This window comes from Pleurodeles waltl, chromosome 2_2 (genome assembly GCF_031143425.1).
Source record: "Pleurodeles waltl isolate 20211129_DDA chromosome 2_2, aPleWal1.hap1.20221129, whole genome shotgun sequence".
Classification (NCBI taxonomy): domain Eukaryota; kingdom Metazoa; phylum Chordata; class Amphibia; order Caudata; family Salamandridae; genus Pleurodeles; species Pleurodeles waltl.
In genome coordinates, this window is record NC_090439.1 from 991208139 (window position 1) to 991226901 (window position 18763).

Sequence of the window (18763 nt, forward strand, 5' to 3'; positions counted from 1 at the left end):
TGGGCTGCACTGTTATTTGTCATGATTACCCAGTAGTGCTTTGCGAATAGATGACTTGTGTTGTTAGCTCAGTGAAGCCCGAGCAGCGCCTTGAACCTGTCTTCCTCCTTTCTTCCAGGAAGGGCCTGTTCTCTGGACTGCACCTCAAGAAGAAGAAGAACAAAGGTGACAAGGGAGTAACCATAGCAAACAAAGGAGCGCTAGGTAAGGCCTACAAAGTACACACTGCAGTAGCAAATGGAGCATGGGCGAGGTTGGTGCTGGGCTCTAGGGTCATAAATATCAGCTTTGCGTTTATGGTCCTAGACGTGATACGTCGAGCAGCGCGCTATTGACTACACAAAAATAGAACTTATCAAGCTGAGTAAGCACCGTTGCCATCTTTTGAAATATTTCCATGTGAATACATTCTTGTGAAAATAAATATTGGAGAGTCTTTGATTGTGCAAGCTCAAAACAAGTGCCACCACACTTCTGCTATATCTAAGCGCTGTAAATAACAGATGTTACTACTACCCAATTTATGGTACTGAATCTCAGAAGGATGGAAGGATGAGTCTACCTTACAGGGAAGTGAGCTCGTGACCTCCAGAACACCTAATTTGTCAATAGTGAAAGTTCATCTCACTGAGCCATCCTTCCGGCAGGAATAACCTTGTAACCTACCCTATTGCATCTAAACCACCAGTCCTTGCCCTGCCACATTTGTACAGCCCTTTCAATATTTCATGCAGTGTTTTAGACATGGTACAGGACACACCTAAGATGTATTGGATAGAAGAAAAAAAATCGTTCTTACAAGCTTTGAAATGAATTATCCTTCATGGTATTTCGATGTAAGTGTCTGTGGGCTGAAATGAGACGGAGAGACTTTACTGTTTACCTTTTTACTCCATAGCCCAGGGGCGGGCTGCGTGTTTGCACACTTTGCAGTTCCCACTATCAGATGACAATGGGAGCCGCATTATGTGTGGAGTACGCTGTCCCGTGTGTGCCTTGGCGCGCCTTTACACAGGTGCGCCCGGCACACAGCAGGCCCATTGACCCTTATTAGTTTACTCCCTGCCCACAGCACAAATTCATGCCTGACCTGGGGGCAGAGCGGCAGTGAACAGTGGACCGAGTGGTTAAAGCAGCTAGTCAGTGCCTTACTCTGCAGGTGGTACTGCAGCCAACCTTTCAAATGGGGATTCCCGTGCAGACAGGTGCAGTGTATAGCGTCACAAAAACCCCCGCAGCCCTCGCGGTGCGGGGGGCCCCATTCTCCAGGGGGGCCCTCAGCACAGAACCTGGGAGCTTCTGAATAAGTCCAGAGGGGGTCCCTCCAAGTACTGTGCATGGCGACACCCTCAAGTTTTGTTCCGCCAGTGGTGCATTGAGTGACTCCACCTGCCTGCGAGGGGGATTTCTGAGGTGTTCCCGAGAGCTCCTTCCAACCTTTTCATTTCTCGCCTGCAGGCAGTGCGCTAACTACCCAAAACATCTTTGTTATGCACAGTCAGTGGTCCACCATGACAGCTTCCCAAATCTATAGTGCATCTAATGTCTGTAGGGTATCTCTGGAGAAAACTTGTATGGTTATTACAATACTTGAAAATATTGTGTTAATTCAGGTAGTGATTATTAGAGTCACTGTCATTGATGAGATTTTGACAGGTGTGTTAGAATTTTTGTAGTGCTGAAGTGAAAAAATGTCATGAGACCCACATGTCATGTTCACCTTTTTCTACTATGTGGAAGAGAAAAAACAGCAGCTCTAACGCATAGCACCATCTAGTGGTTGAAGTCATATTAACTACCATGAAAAAACTCCTGGAGGCTCGCTTCAAAACCTGTAATCCAGTTTCAGATTAAAAAACATCAGTCATAGTTGGATTTTGTCCAGGAAAATATGATTTAATGAAATGGCCTTTCTGCCATTTTGAACTTATAGTTTAGAGAATCGGAACTTAGAAGTCTGCTTTACTGACACTCCAAAGTGGGTCCACAATTTAGTGTGGTGGACACACACAAACCCAGAAGTTGTCGGGTATACCAATCAAACATTTTCCCAGGTAGTTTCACACCCTAAAATATTTGTAGTTACTTCTCTCAGTGCCAGAGTAAAAACACTTTAAGGGTGAGAATGGGGAAGGAAAATTGATGGGCTTCTCTACAGGAACATTTTTCCAGAAGAAAAAATAAAATAAAAATAAAGTTATAAAGTGCTTTTACATTAAAGTTTACATTTCTGCAATCCAGAAATGTACAATGGTGCCTTTTTATGTGGTTTCAGGCTACAAAGAACAATAGCACCCTACTACAGTAGCCTACAGGGCAATCTCGGTGGATCCTACCAATGACTGCCTATTGTATGATGTTCGATTAGACAGTGTTTAGACCTCACCTCTAGTAAAAATATTAGTTCTACCTGGAATTAATGTGTAAGGAAATACTGAGTCATTAGTTAAGCCACAAATATGACTGGTGTGCAACTACCAAAATCCCTGCTATTGGACTATGTTTCCCAGCTACTTTGGTGGAAGGAGAAACTCTTCAAGGAAAAGAGATGAATTTCTCTACTGTTTTCATTTGGCTACCTCTGTATCACACTCCATTATCTGAGATCCTAGTCAAATATTCCCTTTTGAGATCTCACGGAGCCTCAACTGAGGATTTGAATACTACTTTCACCATGTTATTACTTTGGACCACGCTATTAGATATCCTGCGAGGGTATTCTAAGAGAGTGAGTCACAGAATAAAAATAAGAATAAGAATGAGATGTTTCTCTATAGGACTTCATTCTGCACTACTGACATTTGTAAGCACTGTAATTAACAGAGAACCACTAGGTAATGATAGCTGTTTTCAACTGAAGAGCTGCCATGGGAAGCCCATGGGTATGCCACTTGAAGGCTATTCATTAACTTTTGCTCAACAGTGGATATTTTGGTGATAATGGGTCATATTTAGAGCTTGGTGGACAGGATACTCAGGTACTAAGATGGCGGAGTTATCCTCCTCGGTATTTCAAGTGTATGTTAGTCTATGGCACTTGTAGTACAGCGGACAGGATGTCCAACACATTTTGAAGAAGTAGCCCATAGAAAGATTATTAACAGCACTGCCACAGTGGATTGTCACCAGAACCATGTACCCCTTATTCTTTTCTTCAATTTGAACACGGTTTTGTGGAATCTTGATGGCAATAAATGATGAAACTGCAGTACAAATTACAGGCATGTTGGCAAGAGAGGTCCAGAAAGACTTAAAAATAATGATATGTACCTTCTTCCTGTTTATGTTCATTGTGAAGTTCACTGCTAGAAATTAACACATTGCTGCTAGTGCCAGACAAACAAGTAATTACGTTCCAGACCTTAAACACATTTTGACCCACAATTAAGGTTTACCAATGCCAATGTGTTGAAATGTTTTCCTTGAAGAAAGTAGTCTTAATTCGACGAGATTTTACAAGTTGTTAACACGTTTTTGTTAATTATGTCTATGAAACAACAATTCTTGTAGTTGGTGGGTAAGACGGAACTGTTAAGATGTTTTATGACTTTTTTTTTTTAGCTTGTTAGGATTAGTTTAAAACAGGAAATATTTACAAAATGCTAGTAAAAAAGTATTAGAATATCCAGGATGTGATTTAATTGTTTCATTTCAGTTTCTGTCCCACAGCTACAACTAATGATGTAGTGAGACACCTGGTATTGTAGGTGGGAAGCAACATACAAGCCAACTAGTAGCCAGTGTTTGATGAGTTATAATAGGAGTGAAGCCTGGGTTTTCAGAAAAATTCTGAGACAACTAAGGGTGCCGTGTTTAAAGTAAATTGTTTATATTGACTAGAATCCAGTGGAGGTACACTTAAATAAAATATTGCTAAGGCTCGCCTGGGGGTTATACCAGAAAACCATTTGTTGAAGATGAATACTTAACCAAAAACGATATTATTGAATGTTAGTCTGGATGTGACACCTAATAAAGGTGCACCCTCAAAGAGAATAGTCAATCTCTGCTAATTAGACAGTGGTTTTAGATGCTCGGTTGAGATGAGGTAGCCTTCACTTTCATTCATTTCCACTCCCTGGTCTCTTCAAATCAATGTGGACACCTATGATTGACTCAGCATCCGAATAAAGCCAGGACCCGTTTTCCATTTTTTCAGATAAAATAAATCTGTAGAAATTGTTCCTTACATGAGTTTGAATGAGCTATGGCATAATTTTGAAAATTATTAAATTCTGGATTCAGGGGGTGGTGGTAATTCTGCAGAATCTAACTTTCTTTCTAAATGTAACTCATCCATGCATTTAATGGTTTGCCTATTACCTTATATGTGGTACTACTCCTCATAATGCACTGCACAAGTATTTATGCTGATAATGTACTAACTAATTTTATTTCAGTGCTAGAATTTATTTGAAGTAGTAATTGGATGCTTAATATATATCAGCCTGCCAAAACTTTGCATAATATGCATAGTTGTCAAAGACATGTAAAAATCAACAAACCTCTGTGCATAGATCTAACATAGGCAGAGATATGATTCATAGGTAGGACCACTCCTGGTGTTGTAAGGCTAATGCACTTTCCACATAAATATAGAATTATCTTCCCTGCCACATAACCTGTCATCTGCACCGTAATGTACAGGTTTTAACAAATAAGTCTTTGTAGCACAAAAAGGTTAGTTGTTACTGAAAACACCATACATGCTGCCACACAGTTCCAGATCCTTTGTAAAGGTTAAATGGTCACGTTCCAGTTGCTGTTTCTGTGCTCAGGTGCAACCTGAGGAGATAATATAGTTTCCATACAGTACTAATATGTTTAAATAGGAAAACAGCAAAATAGAAAACGAATACTGCTGCAGAATATGCCACATTATGTTGCATAATTTTCCACATCTTGTTGCAGATTTTAGTCGCAATTGACACATCATTTCTGTGATCCTACTTGTAGATGGCTATTACGTCACCACTACAGTATTTGCTATTTAGACCTGCCACATATGACAGAATACATTGGGTGGAACACTTCAAATACACCTAACATAAAGTTGTGAAAGGCCACAGAGTTGGCTATCATGGGACTACCAACAGTTCAAAGACCACTGTGCATGAATGCGCATCACACAAAAACATCCACCCAACACATCAGAGAGAGCTGCTCACATACATCCAGCATAGCTCAGACGTGTCATAGACTTAGCTATCTGGAATGACAGCTCTGTTGAAGTCTATAGATATCAGTTTCAATCACATTCTGTTCTCACCAGAGGCAAGGGGCGTGTAACTGGCATAAAAGTCAGGCAAGAAATCAGGAAAGCCTTCTAGCGGAAAAGCTTTAAGTTCACCTTGAAATTAATTACCAGAAGCATAGACAACTCTTTACAGATAAATCCACTGATTAATGTCACAGCAGGCAGGTTGCACCCCACAGTCGTATATATGCCCCAGAAGAGCAGGATGTTTCAGACACCTCGATGCAACAGAAATAATGGAACGGAAGCGAATGGACGGTACTACGAGTTCATGCTAATAACACATTATATATTAGCTAATACAACATGATCTATTATTATAAATATGCTTATAGTATAACCCAGAGGGTAATCTCCCTACAGCAATCCAATCAGCATGAAGGTGTATCAACAACACCTACATCTGGAAGAGTTATGCTCTGGACTTCTATCACCCTAAAGCAGGTTATAACCTCTTCCGCCTTCAGTTAAAGAACCTCAAGTTCCCAAAGCCCATCCTGCCATCTGTGGTTGGCACTGGAAGAGCTGCTGCACACGTAGACTGGGCACTGATTGGTATGTGTGAAGTCTGCACATGGATAGCCGTGCAACTGCTTTAGGATGAGACACCCATCGGGATCCTTCACAACCTTCTTCTGATAGTAGGAATCATTGTTGTTTTCCTCAAGAGCGTTGCCTATCCCCGGTTGGAAAGTCTGATTGCAATGGAAGGAAGGGGAGTCTTATTCATTTAAATCTCCCCCCTGAGTGTTGCCCATATGATGCCATATTTACTAACATTCCATGTTTGTCATCCTCTGATCAAATCAAATCAAATCATTAACATTTATAAAGCGCGCTACTCACCCGTGCGGGTCTCAAGGCGCTAGGGGAAAAAGGGGGGGGTTATCGCTGTTCGAACAGCCAGGTCTTTAGGAGTCTCCGGAAAGCGGAGTGGTCCTGGGTGGTCCTGAGGCTGGTGGGGAGGGAGTTCCAGGTCTTGGCCGCCAGGAAGGAGAAAGATCTCCCACCCGCCATGGAGCGGCGGATGCGAGGGACAGCAGCGAGTGCGAGGCCAGAGGAGCGGAGGAGGCGGGTGGGGACGTAGAAGCTGAGGCGTCTGTTGAGGTATTCCGGTCCCTTGTCGTAGAGGGCTTTGTGTGCGTGGGTGAGAAGTCGGAAGGTGATCCTTTTGCTGACAGGGAGCCAATGCAGGTGTCTCAGGTGTGCGGAGATGTGGCTGCTGCGGGGTATGTCGAGGATGAGGCGGGCCGAGGCGTTTTGAATGCGTTGCAGGCGATTTTGGAGTTTGGCTGTGGTCCCGGCGTAGAGGGTGTTGCCGTAGTCCAGGCGGCTCGTGACGAGGGCGTGGGTCACGGTTTTTCTGGTGTCGGCGGGGATCCAGCGGAAGATCTTGCGGAGCATGCGGAGGGTGAGGAAGCAGGCGGAGGACACGGCGTTGACTTGCTTGGTCATGGTGAGAAGAGGGTCCAAGATGAAGCCGAGGTTGCGGGCGTGGTCTGTGGGGGTCGGTGCGGTGCCGAGGGCCGTGGGCCACCAGGAGTCGTCCCAGGCGGACGGGGTGTTGCCGAGGAGGAGGGCTTCCGTTTTTTCAGAGTTCAGCTTTAGGCGGCTGAGCCTCATCCAATCTGCGACGTCCTTCATACCCTCTTGTAGGTGTGTCTTGGTGCTGGCGGGGTCCTTGGTGAGGGAGAGTATAAGTTGGGTGTCGTCGGCGTAGGAGGTGATGATGATGTCGTGCTTGCGTACGATGTTGGCGAGGGGGCTCATGTAGACATTGAAGAGTGTCGGGCTGAGTGATGAGCCATGGGGTACGCCGCAGACAATCTCGGTGGGTTCTGAGCGAAACGGAGGGAGGTAAACTCTTTGGGAACGGTTTGAGAGGAAGGAGGCGATCCAGTCCAGGGCTTGGCCTTGGATCCCGGTGGAGCGGAGGCGGGTGATTAGGGTGCAGTGACAGACGGTGTCAAAGGCAGCCGAGAGGTCGAGCAGAATGAGGGCGACTGTTTCACCATTGTCCATCAGGGTTCTGATGTCGTCAGTGACTGAGATGAGGGCGGTTTCAGTGCTGTGGTTGGTTCGGAATCCGGTTTGTGAGGGGTCGAGCAGGTTGTTGTCTTCCAGGAAGGTGGTCAGCTGTTTGTTGACGGTCTTCTCTATTACTTTGGCTGGGAAAGGCAGAAGAGAGATGGGGCGGAAGTTTTTTAGGTCGCTCGGGTCAGCCGTAGGTTTCTTTAGTAGGGCGTTGACTTCAGCGTGTTTCCAGCATTCGGGGAAGGTAGCAGAAGAAAAAGAAGAGTTGATGACGGTCTGGAGGTGCGGGGCGATGATGTCGTCGGCTTTGTTAAAGATGAAGTGCGGGCAGGGGTCCGAAGGGGCGCCGGAGTGGATAGAGTTCATGATGGATTTGGTTTCTTCCGTGTTGATGTGGGACCAGTTGTTGAGGGTGATGGCCGTGGATGCCGGTTCGGTGGTGTATGAATGGGTCTGGTGTCCGAAGCTGTCGTGGAGGTCGCTAATCTTGCGATGGAAGAAAGTGGCGAGGGATTCGCACAGATCCTGTGAGGGCGTGACGGCGTTGGCGCTGGGGTTGGAGAACTCCTTGACGATGCTGAAGAGTTCTCTGCTGTTGTGTCTGTTTTTGTCCAGTCTGTCGGTGAAAAAGTTTCTTTTGGCAGCGCGGATCAGGTGGTGGTGTTCGCGGGTAGCGTTCTTGAGGGCGGTCATGTTGTCAGCGGTGCGGTCCTTGCGCCAGGCTTTCTCAAGGGCGCGACAAGTTTTCTTTGATTCTTTGAGGGTGTCAGAGAACCAGAGAGGTTTTTTGGTGTTGGTCTGTCGATGCGTGCGTTTGAGGGGAGCAAGGATGTCTGCGCAGTTGGAGATCCTCTGCGCAGTTGGAGAGGAGTACATGTCACAACTCAAAAATAATGTGTGCTATTTGTTATCACAGAATCTGGATTTTCATGAGGCAGAGTTCAATGATATCCTATTTGTTAGAAGAATTGTCTGGGTTGTCCCTCAGGTGAAACAGTCAAAAGGGGACTGTGTGGCTAATAACTTCTGATATCCTGAGTTAGCCCATGGTCTGATTTTCTCCTCCACACTTAATTTTCAACAGCCCGAAGCTATCAACTTAGTGCCATTGGGTTTTTTCCCACAAATATTTGCAGCCTATAGGGGCTACAGGCTTAGCATACCCTCCAGCTATAGGCAGAATTGAGGTCAGGTGGCAGCCCAGGCACAAGTCCCTGATTGAGATTAGCAACAGGTTTTCTGCACTTTCAAGTCTGGAGAATAATGACTGACTGTCATATTGAGAGTACCTCTAACTGCATTAGATCTCCAGTATTGAGTATCCCTGGTTATCTCAACCTTATTTCTAACACTACTCCCCCTAAATCAACAGGGGAAACAAACCTGAACTGCAAAGATGATGAGCATTTACCTAGTTCTACTCTCTCTCTATCCCATCCAGAATAACTGGAGACTCTAATCTCAATTGCATAGGAAATTACAATTCTGCTGACCCCATATTTAGAAGCACTTTATCTGGCCCTTTGACCACATCCACCTCTACTCTTATTCTTCTATGTTGGAATATTGCAGGTTATCAACCTACGCTTGTTGATAATGAGTGGTTTAATCATATTAATCGATTGGATAGTGTTCTCTGACAAATGTAACTTTTTTGTAGTCATCTTTTACAACCCAGTCTGTGAACTGGGCTGTCATATTGAAGTTTTGTTTACCGTCCTAGATATCCTAAAAAATAGATCATTTTATATATCTTCAATGGTTTTGATGCCAAGGTTGGTGGGGATTTTAAAACCAAACTGGGTTTCCATCCAACCCTTCTCGATCACTTTTTGCAGAGGGACAACCGTTATAACGGAATTGTGGATGGTGGGGGAGGGAGCTGTATGAAGCAGTTACCAGTTTTGGTCTGATAAATGTAATAAAAAGATTGGAGATCTTTCCGCCCAGAAACACTTCTTCATTGCCCGGGGACAAGGGTCAGTAATTGATTATATTTTTGTCACCAGGAACCTGAGTAACGTAGTTGAGTCTGGGGGGGTGAGGGAGAATGTGCACACTGACCATAATCCCATCGTGATGGTCCTGAGTACTCCTGTCCAATCCCATCCGGACAGACAATTAGGGCCTAAGGGCCTAGCCATTAAAGATCAGGGACTCAGAGTCAGCTGGCGTAGGGCCCATATCCCACCCCTTTTGTCCACTTTAGTAAAATCTAACCATAGCTTATTTATGGAAAGTTTGTTGGAGGTTAATTTTTCTGTCTTTGAAATCCTTATTGCTTTTGTTAAACTAAACTGTTTAATCAGGAAATTGATCAATCATTGTGGGAAATCTGGTAGCAATCTGCACCCAATGTGGTTTGATGTTGCTTGTAGTGCCACAAATAAGAACCTGCAATTGATGGTCAGGAAGGAATCTGGTGGTGCATGTTGCTAGACGTGGCTATAAACAGGCCATTAAAGTAAGGAAGCGAGATATCAAGAGGGAAACTTGGCAAAGTTCCTACAGGCCTGTAAGCTGAAGGATGCTTTGGGTTTTTGGAACATTGTGAATATAGAGAACCTTCATATTGCAGCTTCAGAGGGCTTAGGAGCTAATATTCCACCTGATTGTTGGGTGAATCAATTTAGTAGTGTCTACTCATATAGGGGAGACTCTGGGAATGAGTATGAGTGTGCCCCTGTCTGCCTCTGGATATTAGGTTCAACTTAGAAAAGGTGGAGTTGGCCATAAGGAAGGTCCAGCAAGGAAAGCACCAGGACCGAATGGGGTGCAACTAGATCTTTATAAAGAGAACGTCCCCCTTAGGGCCCCTATTATTACAAATGTCTTAAATGCTGCTGCCATAGAGGGCATACCTGATTCATGGAAAATATCCTTTATTGTCCCTCTGTTTAAAAAAGGGAACAAAAATGACCCGAGTTGCTATAGACCTATATCTCTGTTGGACTCTGTTAAGATTTTAGGGTGTGTAATTTTGCACAGAATCGAAGCGTGGGCTGCAGAAACAGGGAACCCTTTATTTAGCTTTTATGGACCTTAACAGTGCTTTCGATTGGGTGAACCACAACATTTTTTGGAGAATACTGGCCGAGGGGGGTCACTCTAAATCAATCGTTGATTGCTTAAGAGTCCTCCATGAGGGGGTCGATGAGTCGGTTAGCCATGGTATGGAGGGTTAATGAACCAACTTCTTTCCCCTTCACAGAGGTGTGTTTTGGCCCCAATTTTGTTCCTTTTATGTATTGATGGCTTACAGTCTGCCTTAGTATCCCAGGACATTGACTTTCCAACTGTAAATGGTAAGCAGGTGCCATGTCTTCTAGATGCTGACAACACAGTCCTGCTTGCACGGACTGGGAATGGTTTATGGTGTCTTATTTATACTTTTGGAAAGTATATGGATGAATTATACCTGGATGTAAATATTACCAAATCTCATTATATGGTCTGTGGCAAGCCAGGTCAGAAAGTTATACCTTTTTACGAGAAAAAGGGGCAGCTTATCAGCCAAATGAAGGAGTTCTCTTATCTGGGGGTCACCTTTGACTTCAGGGAAAGCTGGCTATCTAGCCTCTTCAAAAGATGTTCCTGTCACAATTCTTCAGCAGGAGCTGTCTTTGAGCTGGCTTCTAGAGTAGGTAACAAACCCATTCTACCCCTATTGGAGATGTTTAAACCTAAATGCCTCCCCAGAATAAAATTTGGGGCATCTATATGGGATTATCAGGATTGTAGCAGCCTACAGCAAGAGGAAAATACATTTTGTAGGTGCCTACTGGGGGTGGGCCCAGGAACCCCGCACTTCCTTCTCCATGAGTCACTTGGTGCCGGCTATGTGGAAGATTATATTAAGCTTGGACCATTACTGCTGTGGCTATCTGTTTGGGGTAACAAACATACTGAATTTAACAGGGAGGTAATCTCTGACTGCCTGCCATGTGACCAGGGTCATAAAATACCCTGGCTTAGTTATGTTAAGAACATTGTGAAAAGGCTGGGCAGGCCAGAATTGTTTTTTTCCTCACATATATTGCCTAAAGGTGTAGCCAGTTGGGCCAAGAAATAATTTTTCCAATTAGCAAGTGAGGATCAAGAGATGAGGGAATTTGTTAATCCCACTGTGAGACTGTACCTAATGTATAAGATCTGCCTGGGCATTGAACCCTACCTTTCTCAAGTCACAAAGCATCTGGGAAAGGACACTTTTGACCTTGTTTTGGGTGGGCTCTATTAGGTGCAGCCTCTGCTTCCCTTTAGGCCAGTTGAACCCTAACTGCACTAAGATATGCCCTTGTGATAATTCTTCCACACAAACTCTAATGTATTTTACTATTTTTGTAAGTAGAATGCACCTTTTAGGTGAAGGCATTTATTGTCACAAATCTCTGGATTTCGCCAATGCAGACCCGCATTTTATTATCTATGTATGACCGATGAACCTGTTGTGTGGTCTGCTGTTGGTGCCTTTTAAAAAAATGCACTACTATGGCACACCTCTATAAGTTTTTAACATGCAGGAGGTCTTGTTAATATTGTACCCCTTATCTTATTATTTTACATTTATTTGATTGATTGTTTAATGCTTAAGGTATTTTTATGTCTTTACAATGTTTTTTATTTTCATTGGTTTTTTTATGGATTTTATATTATGTGTGCTCTTTTATGATTATTAATTTATAATCGAATAAAGAAAGAAACTAATAAAAACATAAACTAGAGAAAAGTTATGTTTCCTCTAAACCTTTCTATCTTTGCTTGTGTTGTAATGTAAAGCCCCATTCAAAATTAGAAATGTTTTGAACTAGATCTAAGCTTAGTATTTTGGACTGAAAGTTTATCCTTCCAGTGCAAACTATGCTAGAAATCATGTACACACCTTTGCACTATGGTGAAAGAGTGCTCATGTGGTGCAAGGAAGCCTACAGTGTGCCAGGGTGGGGGACGACAGCGGCACTGTATTGTATCATCTCTAGGTAAATCTCCCATGTCGGCTCATAGAGCAGGAGCTACAATATACCACATGCAGCGGGTATTTTTTAGGTCAATGCCTCTTTATTATCAGTAAACATTCACTTCACACATTCTAATGATAAAGCTGGACAATTCTCAATTTAGGTGGTGCATTTAATTCAGAACTTTACATCAAATTTGATATTATTATCATCTGTGAGCAAATCAAATTCATCAGTACTTTCTTTTACTTGAAAATCCTACTTTTTTTGTCAGAGTATTCAAAACAACTAAAGGTGAGGGCTGGAATGCTTGGTAAAGTATCAGCCACTAGCAATTTCATTTTGTTGTTTTCCTTTGAGGCAACCGTAGCACTAAAGAAATACATTTTGAACAGAAAGATATATGTGATTGTCAGAACCCCTTCCAGCAGGAGTTACCGAGCCCAAATGTGGTGGCTGAGGTCTTTTACTGCTGATGTCCCAGGGCCCAACCTACTATGGACTGAGTTATTGGCCTAGTATAACCCCTTCAGCACTTGACTCTCGGTGGTAGAGGGGGTCAAGCAGTGCAAGGCTTCTGGGGAGGGAGGTGTGTGCAATATGTACACAGAGTCACAACTCAAAGACATGCTCAACAACCCCTGTAAATTAATGTCCAGTCTATTTGCTTTTATGAAAAAGTAATATTTATATACGAACAAAAACTGAAATACAGCTCACAATAAATAATGAACACAGTCTTTGTTAGGACGGCACGCTAGAGGGTAGGTCCCTGAGTGTCACTTCCCTGTCTAACAACTGTGGCTATTCCCTATTTATGTGAAGCAGCATCCAGGTTATGCCTTGTTTGCATGCGCAAGTCTTAGAAATTACATAATGGCTTCTTAAACGTCACCGTGTTTCAGCACCATTGCATTTTTAGTCACAGCAAGTTCCCCTGAGGCTCAGTGACTCGGCTACCATTGTTACCCGCTCTTGCTGGAGCGGCAGTTAGGCAGACCCAGGCGCACACCAGCATCTCAGTGGTGAACAGTAGTCTGGAAGCCGCAGGCAGGGTGGCAGGCAAACACAACACTCTCTGATCATGCATCAAGTCTTTCTGAGTCTGATGGCAGTTCTTGGGTGTTTATGGGTTCTGATGATTGAATTGCTACTCTACTTCCATGGATTGCAACCCACTGCAATTCACTGTTGTACTGTAGTCCATGATGACAGACATCTCTCTTCGCCATGACCCCCACCTGGCATATGGGAGGTCACAAAGAGCACACACAAGCAACAGACCCTCTGGGTCACAATACTGCACAGGGTGACAGTCCACTTCTTGTCACAGCAGTGCACCGGGGTGATGGCACATGTGCAATGGCCCTTGATTTTCACCATGGCCCCTACCTAGCACACAAGGGTCATGAACAGCAGCACAGTAGCTGTCAGCCCGATCATTGAAACGGTCCTTAATCTTCACCTTGGCCTGCACCCTGCATATGGGGGGAAGCGAACAGGAGAACTCGGCGGACATCCTGATAGGTGCAACGGTCCTCAACTCAGAACCAAATCTCACACTTTGGTTCTGGGATGTATTCAGCAGGATCCCCACTGGACATCACTCATTCCAATCATTCTCCTCCTTCTCACAATGTCCTCTAGTCTTGGCAGGTAGGCAGATTCTGGTGCTACAGGTTTCCAGGGCAAGTGGTCTTGATTCTCCAGGGCGATGTCCTGCATGGAGACTAGCAGACCTTAATCCCCACAACTGGTCACAACAGGCAGAAATCATGCTGATGTTGCTCACGTTGAAATACAGCTCCAGTTTGACAATTATTGTGATTCTCAAATTTCCCTTTTTCTAATCCATTTCCAGACACAGATGTGCTTTAATTTAGTCTTTGAAGTTTGTGTGGTAGGCATTTCCCCACTCCTCTGTCATGCTCTTTGTTCAAGAGGCAGTCTGTCCCAGCAGGAGTGACTCCAAATGTGATAGCACCCAACACAGATCATGGGATTGACTCTAGGATCACACCTCGATGTCAGCCCCTCTGATATATGCCAGATAAAAGGTTACTAAGCCCCCCCATTCTTTATGATGACCTCATCAGTCATATCTCCTTTCTGAGATGTGCCAGGCCCCACTGGCCAGCAACATTTTCAGAATTCAGAATCAAGGAACACCTTTGAAGTTCACAAGTCCCCCCTGCTCTCAGGAATGTGCCAATCCACAACTGTGTCATGCATAGCTCTTCCATCCCTACATGCCTTTCTCCAGGCACTGGTCTTCCAATGTGGAACTTACTGGCCTCCATGTACTGTACCATACACAGGCATACATATATTGCAGTGCACAAATGCAATCATATTTGCGCTGCAAAGCACTACATACTAATATCTGTAGACCAATGGTGAGTTAGGTACACAGCAGCGGATCTTTACATTAGTGGGCAGGGAGGCCTCTCTCTCCAGTGACACAGGTAATAAGGCCTGTTCACTCTTCTGATCAATGTTACAAAAACAAAATGCTCCCATCATAGCACTAGTGCTACTTAAGTTTCGGTAAGGGCAGTAGCGCTTTACCACAACCGGGATAACGCTTGCACACCCCTATCGGTCCAACAATACCGCAGTCCGTAAGACAAGCCTAAGTCATAACAACTAAATCCTCAATTTACTTTGAATTTTGTAATGCCTTTTTCTAAGTATAATGCTATCCTGATCAGTAGTAGGTCTTTAATTTTGAAAGTGGCGATGAGTAACCAGGGGCCTAAATTGTAGGAAGCGAGTGACAGAAGTGAGCACTACTAGTTTCATGAGGTTCAGCATGAGTGTACCTCCAAGCCAATGTTGAAAGAAACAAGGTCAAATGGTCCATTTCAAAGCATATATGAAACATACATTTGATTAAAAACAGAGAATCTGAAAAGGCAATAAAAAAACATTCCATCGCTTTCATAATGTGCCAGGTAAGTCTAACCATCACCAGGAGTGTCTCTAGTTCACTTGACCTAAGAGAAATTTGACAAACTAACAACACTGCATTCTCAGCACATTTCCTTATAAAAAGTGAAATAAGCACAATGTTCATAGTACAATACCTAGACACATCCTACATATTTTGATGAAACATAATAACAAGCAGAGCTAGAGAGAGGGATAGAGAAGACAGGTTCTTTCACAGAGATCATAGCCTGTTATTATTAATCTATGAGGATGAAGGTGCAATTACAGACACACAGTGATAGCCATAAAGTCTGCACTTTAGCAATTGACTTGCGAAGTGACTCAGAAGTAAATTAGAGGATCCATGCTGAAAACCAGACACTTCCCCTTTCGATGTAGTCAGGGCTGTTCACAAACGTACTTCACATCTTACACTTTTGAGTCACTTTCCTACTTTTGGCTATTCACCATTTACAAGTGTAAAGTTACAAAAAAGTATGTCTATTGCCACACATGGCCAACCAGTCATACAACAGCACCTTCTGATAGAACATTATGGTGGCAGAGACTTAAAATAGACCCCCCTGAGAAAATGTTCAAGTTTATATATATATATATATATATATATATATATATTTACATATATACAAGACATAATAAAGGTGAAGTCTTATAAGCCACACAGGATTCTTGGTCAATAAATATTGAATGAAATAGGACCCCTACAAAGTGACCACAACTCAGCATACTCAAAGAGGTGACATATGCATCCTTGTTCGGCATAAGCAAATTTGTTTATAAATAAAATGGAGGAAAGACTAGCCAAACGTATTCAGAGAGCAGAATCAGTGTTTGAGATTACAAGCAAACCTCAAACTCATGGGCAAGTATCAAGAAGTGTAGAAATGGCCCCAAGGAACAATGTGAAATATTTATTTCTGCAATTAGAACGTCTTATGAAAAAGGAAATTTCGAAAAGTTGGGAAATAATGACACTGAAAAAATACATACAAGTGGGGAGAGTCCCAAGGGAGCTGAGGATTTTCATTTTACCAAATCACTCAGACATAAGTCCTGAAATGCTTGAAGAATAGGGCATGAATACCATGGAATGCTCCAAACGTATGATGGAGATTTTGATCAAATAGGCTGAAAAAGACGTTGAAAAACTGAGACAGAATATTAAAGAATTGGAGGAACAGATTAGATTATTAGATCAGGAAGAAGAGAAGGAGAAATGTAAAAAAACTATGAATATCTTCTTAGATAAATATGAAAATCAAATGGAGGAACGGAAAAAGAGCAAGTTTTTAAGGGATGCTCAAGACTATGAATCAGGACTCATCCTAACGTTTGGAAAAAGATTTGATATATTAAAGCAACAGTTTTATTCAGGACATATTGATTTAGATCAAACAAAGAATACAGAAACTAGTGGATCCGAAACAGATATGAGTGGAGGTGAAGGAACAAGTAAGAATATAAGAAAAACAACTTTTTTAGATGAAATGAAATTGGTGTATCTGGATCAAACAACACCGAAAAACAGAGGAAGGGGAGCAAGAGGCAGGGGCCGGGGTGGCGAGATCCCACAGGAAGAGGAAGACAAGGAGGAGAAAAAGGACAAGACTACATGTTACGCAGTCGGAAGGAACAATGACCCCCAAGACACTAGTGGAGCAATCAGAAAACTTGCTCCCTGTCCCCAGGAAATAAAATTTATATATTTCATGATCTTGTTGTGAGCGATCTAGAAAAAGTACAGTCCTCTTGGAAACGACATAAAGAGAATTTGATGAAAGACCAACGAACAGCATTGAAGGGCCTGATGGACAACAAATCAATAGTGATCAAACCTGCGGATAAAGGAGGGAATATTGTAATTTGGAATAAGGATGATTATTTAGAAGAAGCATACAGACAATTAAATATGAGTGTGAATTACTGCAAATTGATTGAGAATCCTATCAATGATTTGATTTGGGACCTGAATGAAAGATTAGTGAAGTGGTACCTACAAGGTTTGATCAGTTGCGACGAGAAATTATTTATGATGAATGACAATCCAATTATGCCAACGATATACTTTCTGCCCAAAATTCATAAAACTTTGGACAAACCTCCAGGCAGGCCGATAATATCAAGCTGTGCCTCACTATATGAAGGTGTTTCAAATTATGTAGATTGTTATCTGGCCCCAATGGTAAGAGATTTGAACTCATATATACAAGATGCAGGAGATTTTCTAAGATCATTGGATGGTATAGTATGGCAGTCTGACTATCTACGAGTAACGATAGATGTGGTTTCATTATATACTTCAATTTCACATGAAGTGGGGATTAATGCAGTGAATTTTTTTCTGTGGCAAAAAAGTATTCATTTCCTAAAACACTGTGAGATGCTATTAGAACTGATAGAATTATGCCTTAACAACAATATTTTTTTGTTTAACCATCAGATCTATAAACAAGTCTGCGGGACAGCGATGGGAGTGTCTTTTTCTCCTAGCTATGCTAATCTCACGATGGGGTGGTGGGAGAAATGCATAGCTTGGAGTCAGGAGAATGATAAATATATGGATAGAGTGGTCATGTGGTTACGATATATAGATGACTTGTTCCTGATTTGGCAGGGAACTGTGGAAGAATTTGAGGAATTCTTCGATATTTTGAGTAAAAATGATGTTGGATTACAATTTACATATAAGATAAGTGAAAGCTCAATTTAATTTCTAGATGTGTCAGTGCATATTGTAGATGGAGAATTACAGACCAAATTACATAGGAAACCCACAGCAACCAACGGTATCTTGCATGGAACGAGTTTTCACCCCAGTTCACTGATCAAAAGTATTCCTTATGGGGAGTTTATTTGTATTACAAAAAATTGTTCAAATGAACAAGATATGAATGAGAAATTTGATGAGATCAGACAAAGATTCCTGAATAGGGGATACATATTGAAATGGATTAAACAGGGAGAGATGAAGGCAAGAAATAAGACCCGAGAACAGGTGTCGATGAAGAATAGAAATGCATCAGATGAGTCTAGGCTGGAAAAAAATGAGATTAGATTAATTCTTGATTATAGTAAAGAAAACCCACAAATTGTGAAAATATTGAAGAAATACTGGCATTTGATTAAAAAAGACAGTGACATTGGACAAAGAGTGGGCATTTGCCCCACAATTACATATCGGAAAGCGCCATCTTTGAAAGATATGTTAGTTAGAAGTCACCTAGAGATACCAAAATCTTCCAACTGGCTATCAGAGGGCAGTAAGGGTTTCTTTTGCTGCAGAAAATGTAAAGCATGTAGAATTGGATGTAATAAAAAAGCTGTACTAGATTATAGAGGCAGAGAAATTGAAATTAGAGAAAGAATTACATGTGAAACATCTTTTGTGGTATATGTGTTTGAATGTCGATGTGGTCTGAGGAATGTAGGGAGCACTGTATGCCCTTTAAAAAAGCGTATTTTAGAACATATAAGGGCAGTGCGTAATGAGGATACTACATATGCAATGACTAAACATTTAAAAACTCACTTGGAACTCGATTGGCTGTCCATGAAGTACTAT

At 42.5% G+C, this 18763-nt stretch overlaps 1 protein-coding gene across 1 annotated transcript in view; it reads left to right on the top strand.

The window, feature by feature from the left end:
• The window catches only part of FER1L6 (fer-1 like family member 6), a 682981-nt gene that overhangs the window by 224159 nt on the left and 440059 nt on the right, over nt 1-18763 (top strand). The window contains exon 2 of the mRNA XM_069220715.1: nt 119-204. Coding sequence (XP_069076816.1) covers nt 119-204 — 86 coding nt within the window. The remainder of the gene's footprint in view (nt 1-118; nt 205-18763) is intronic.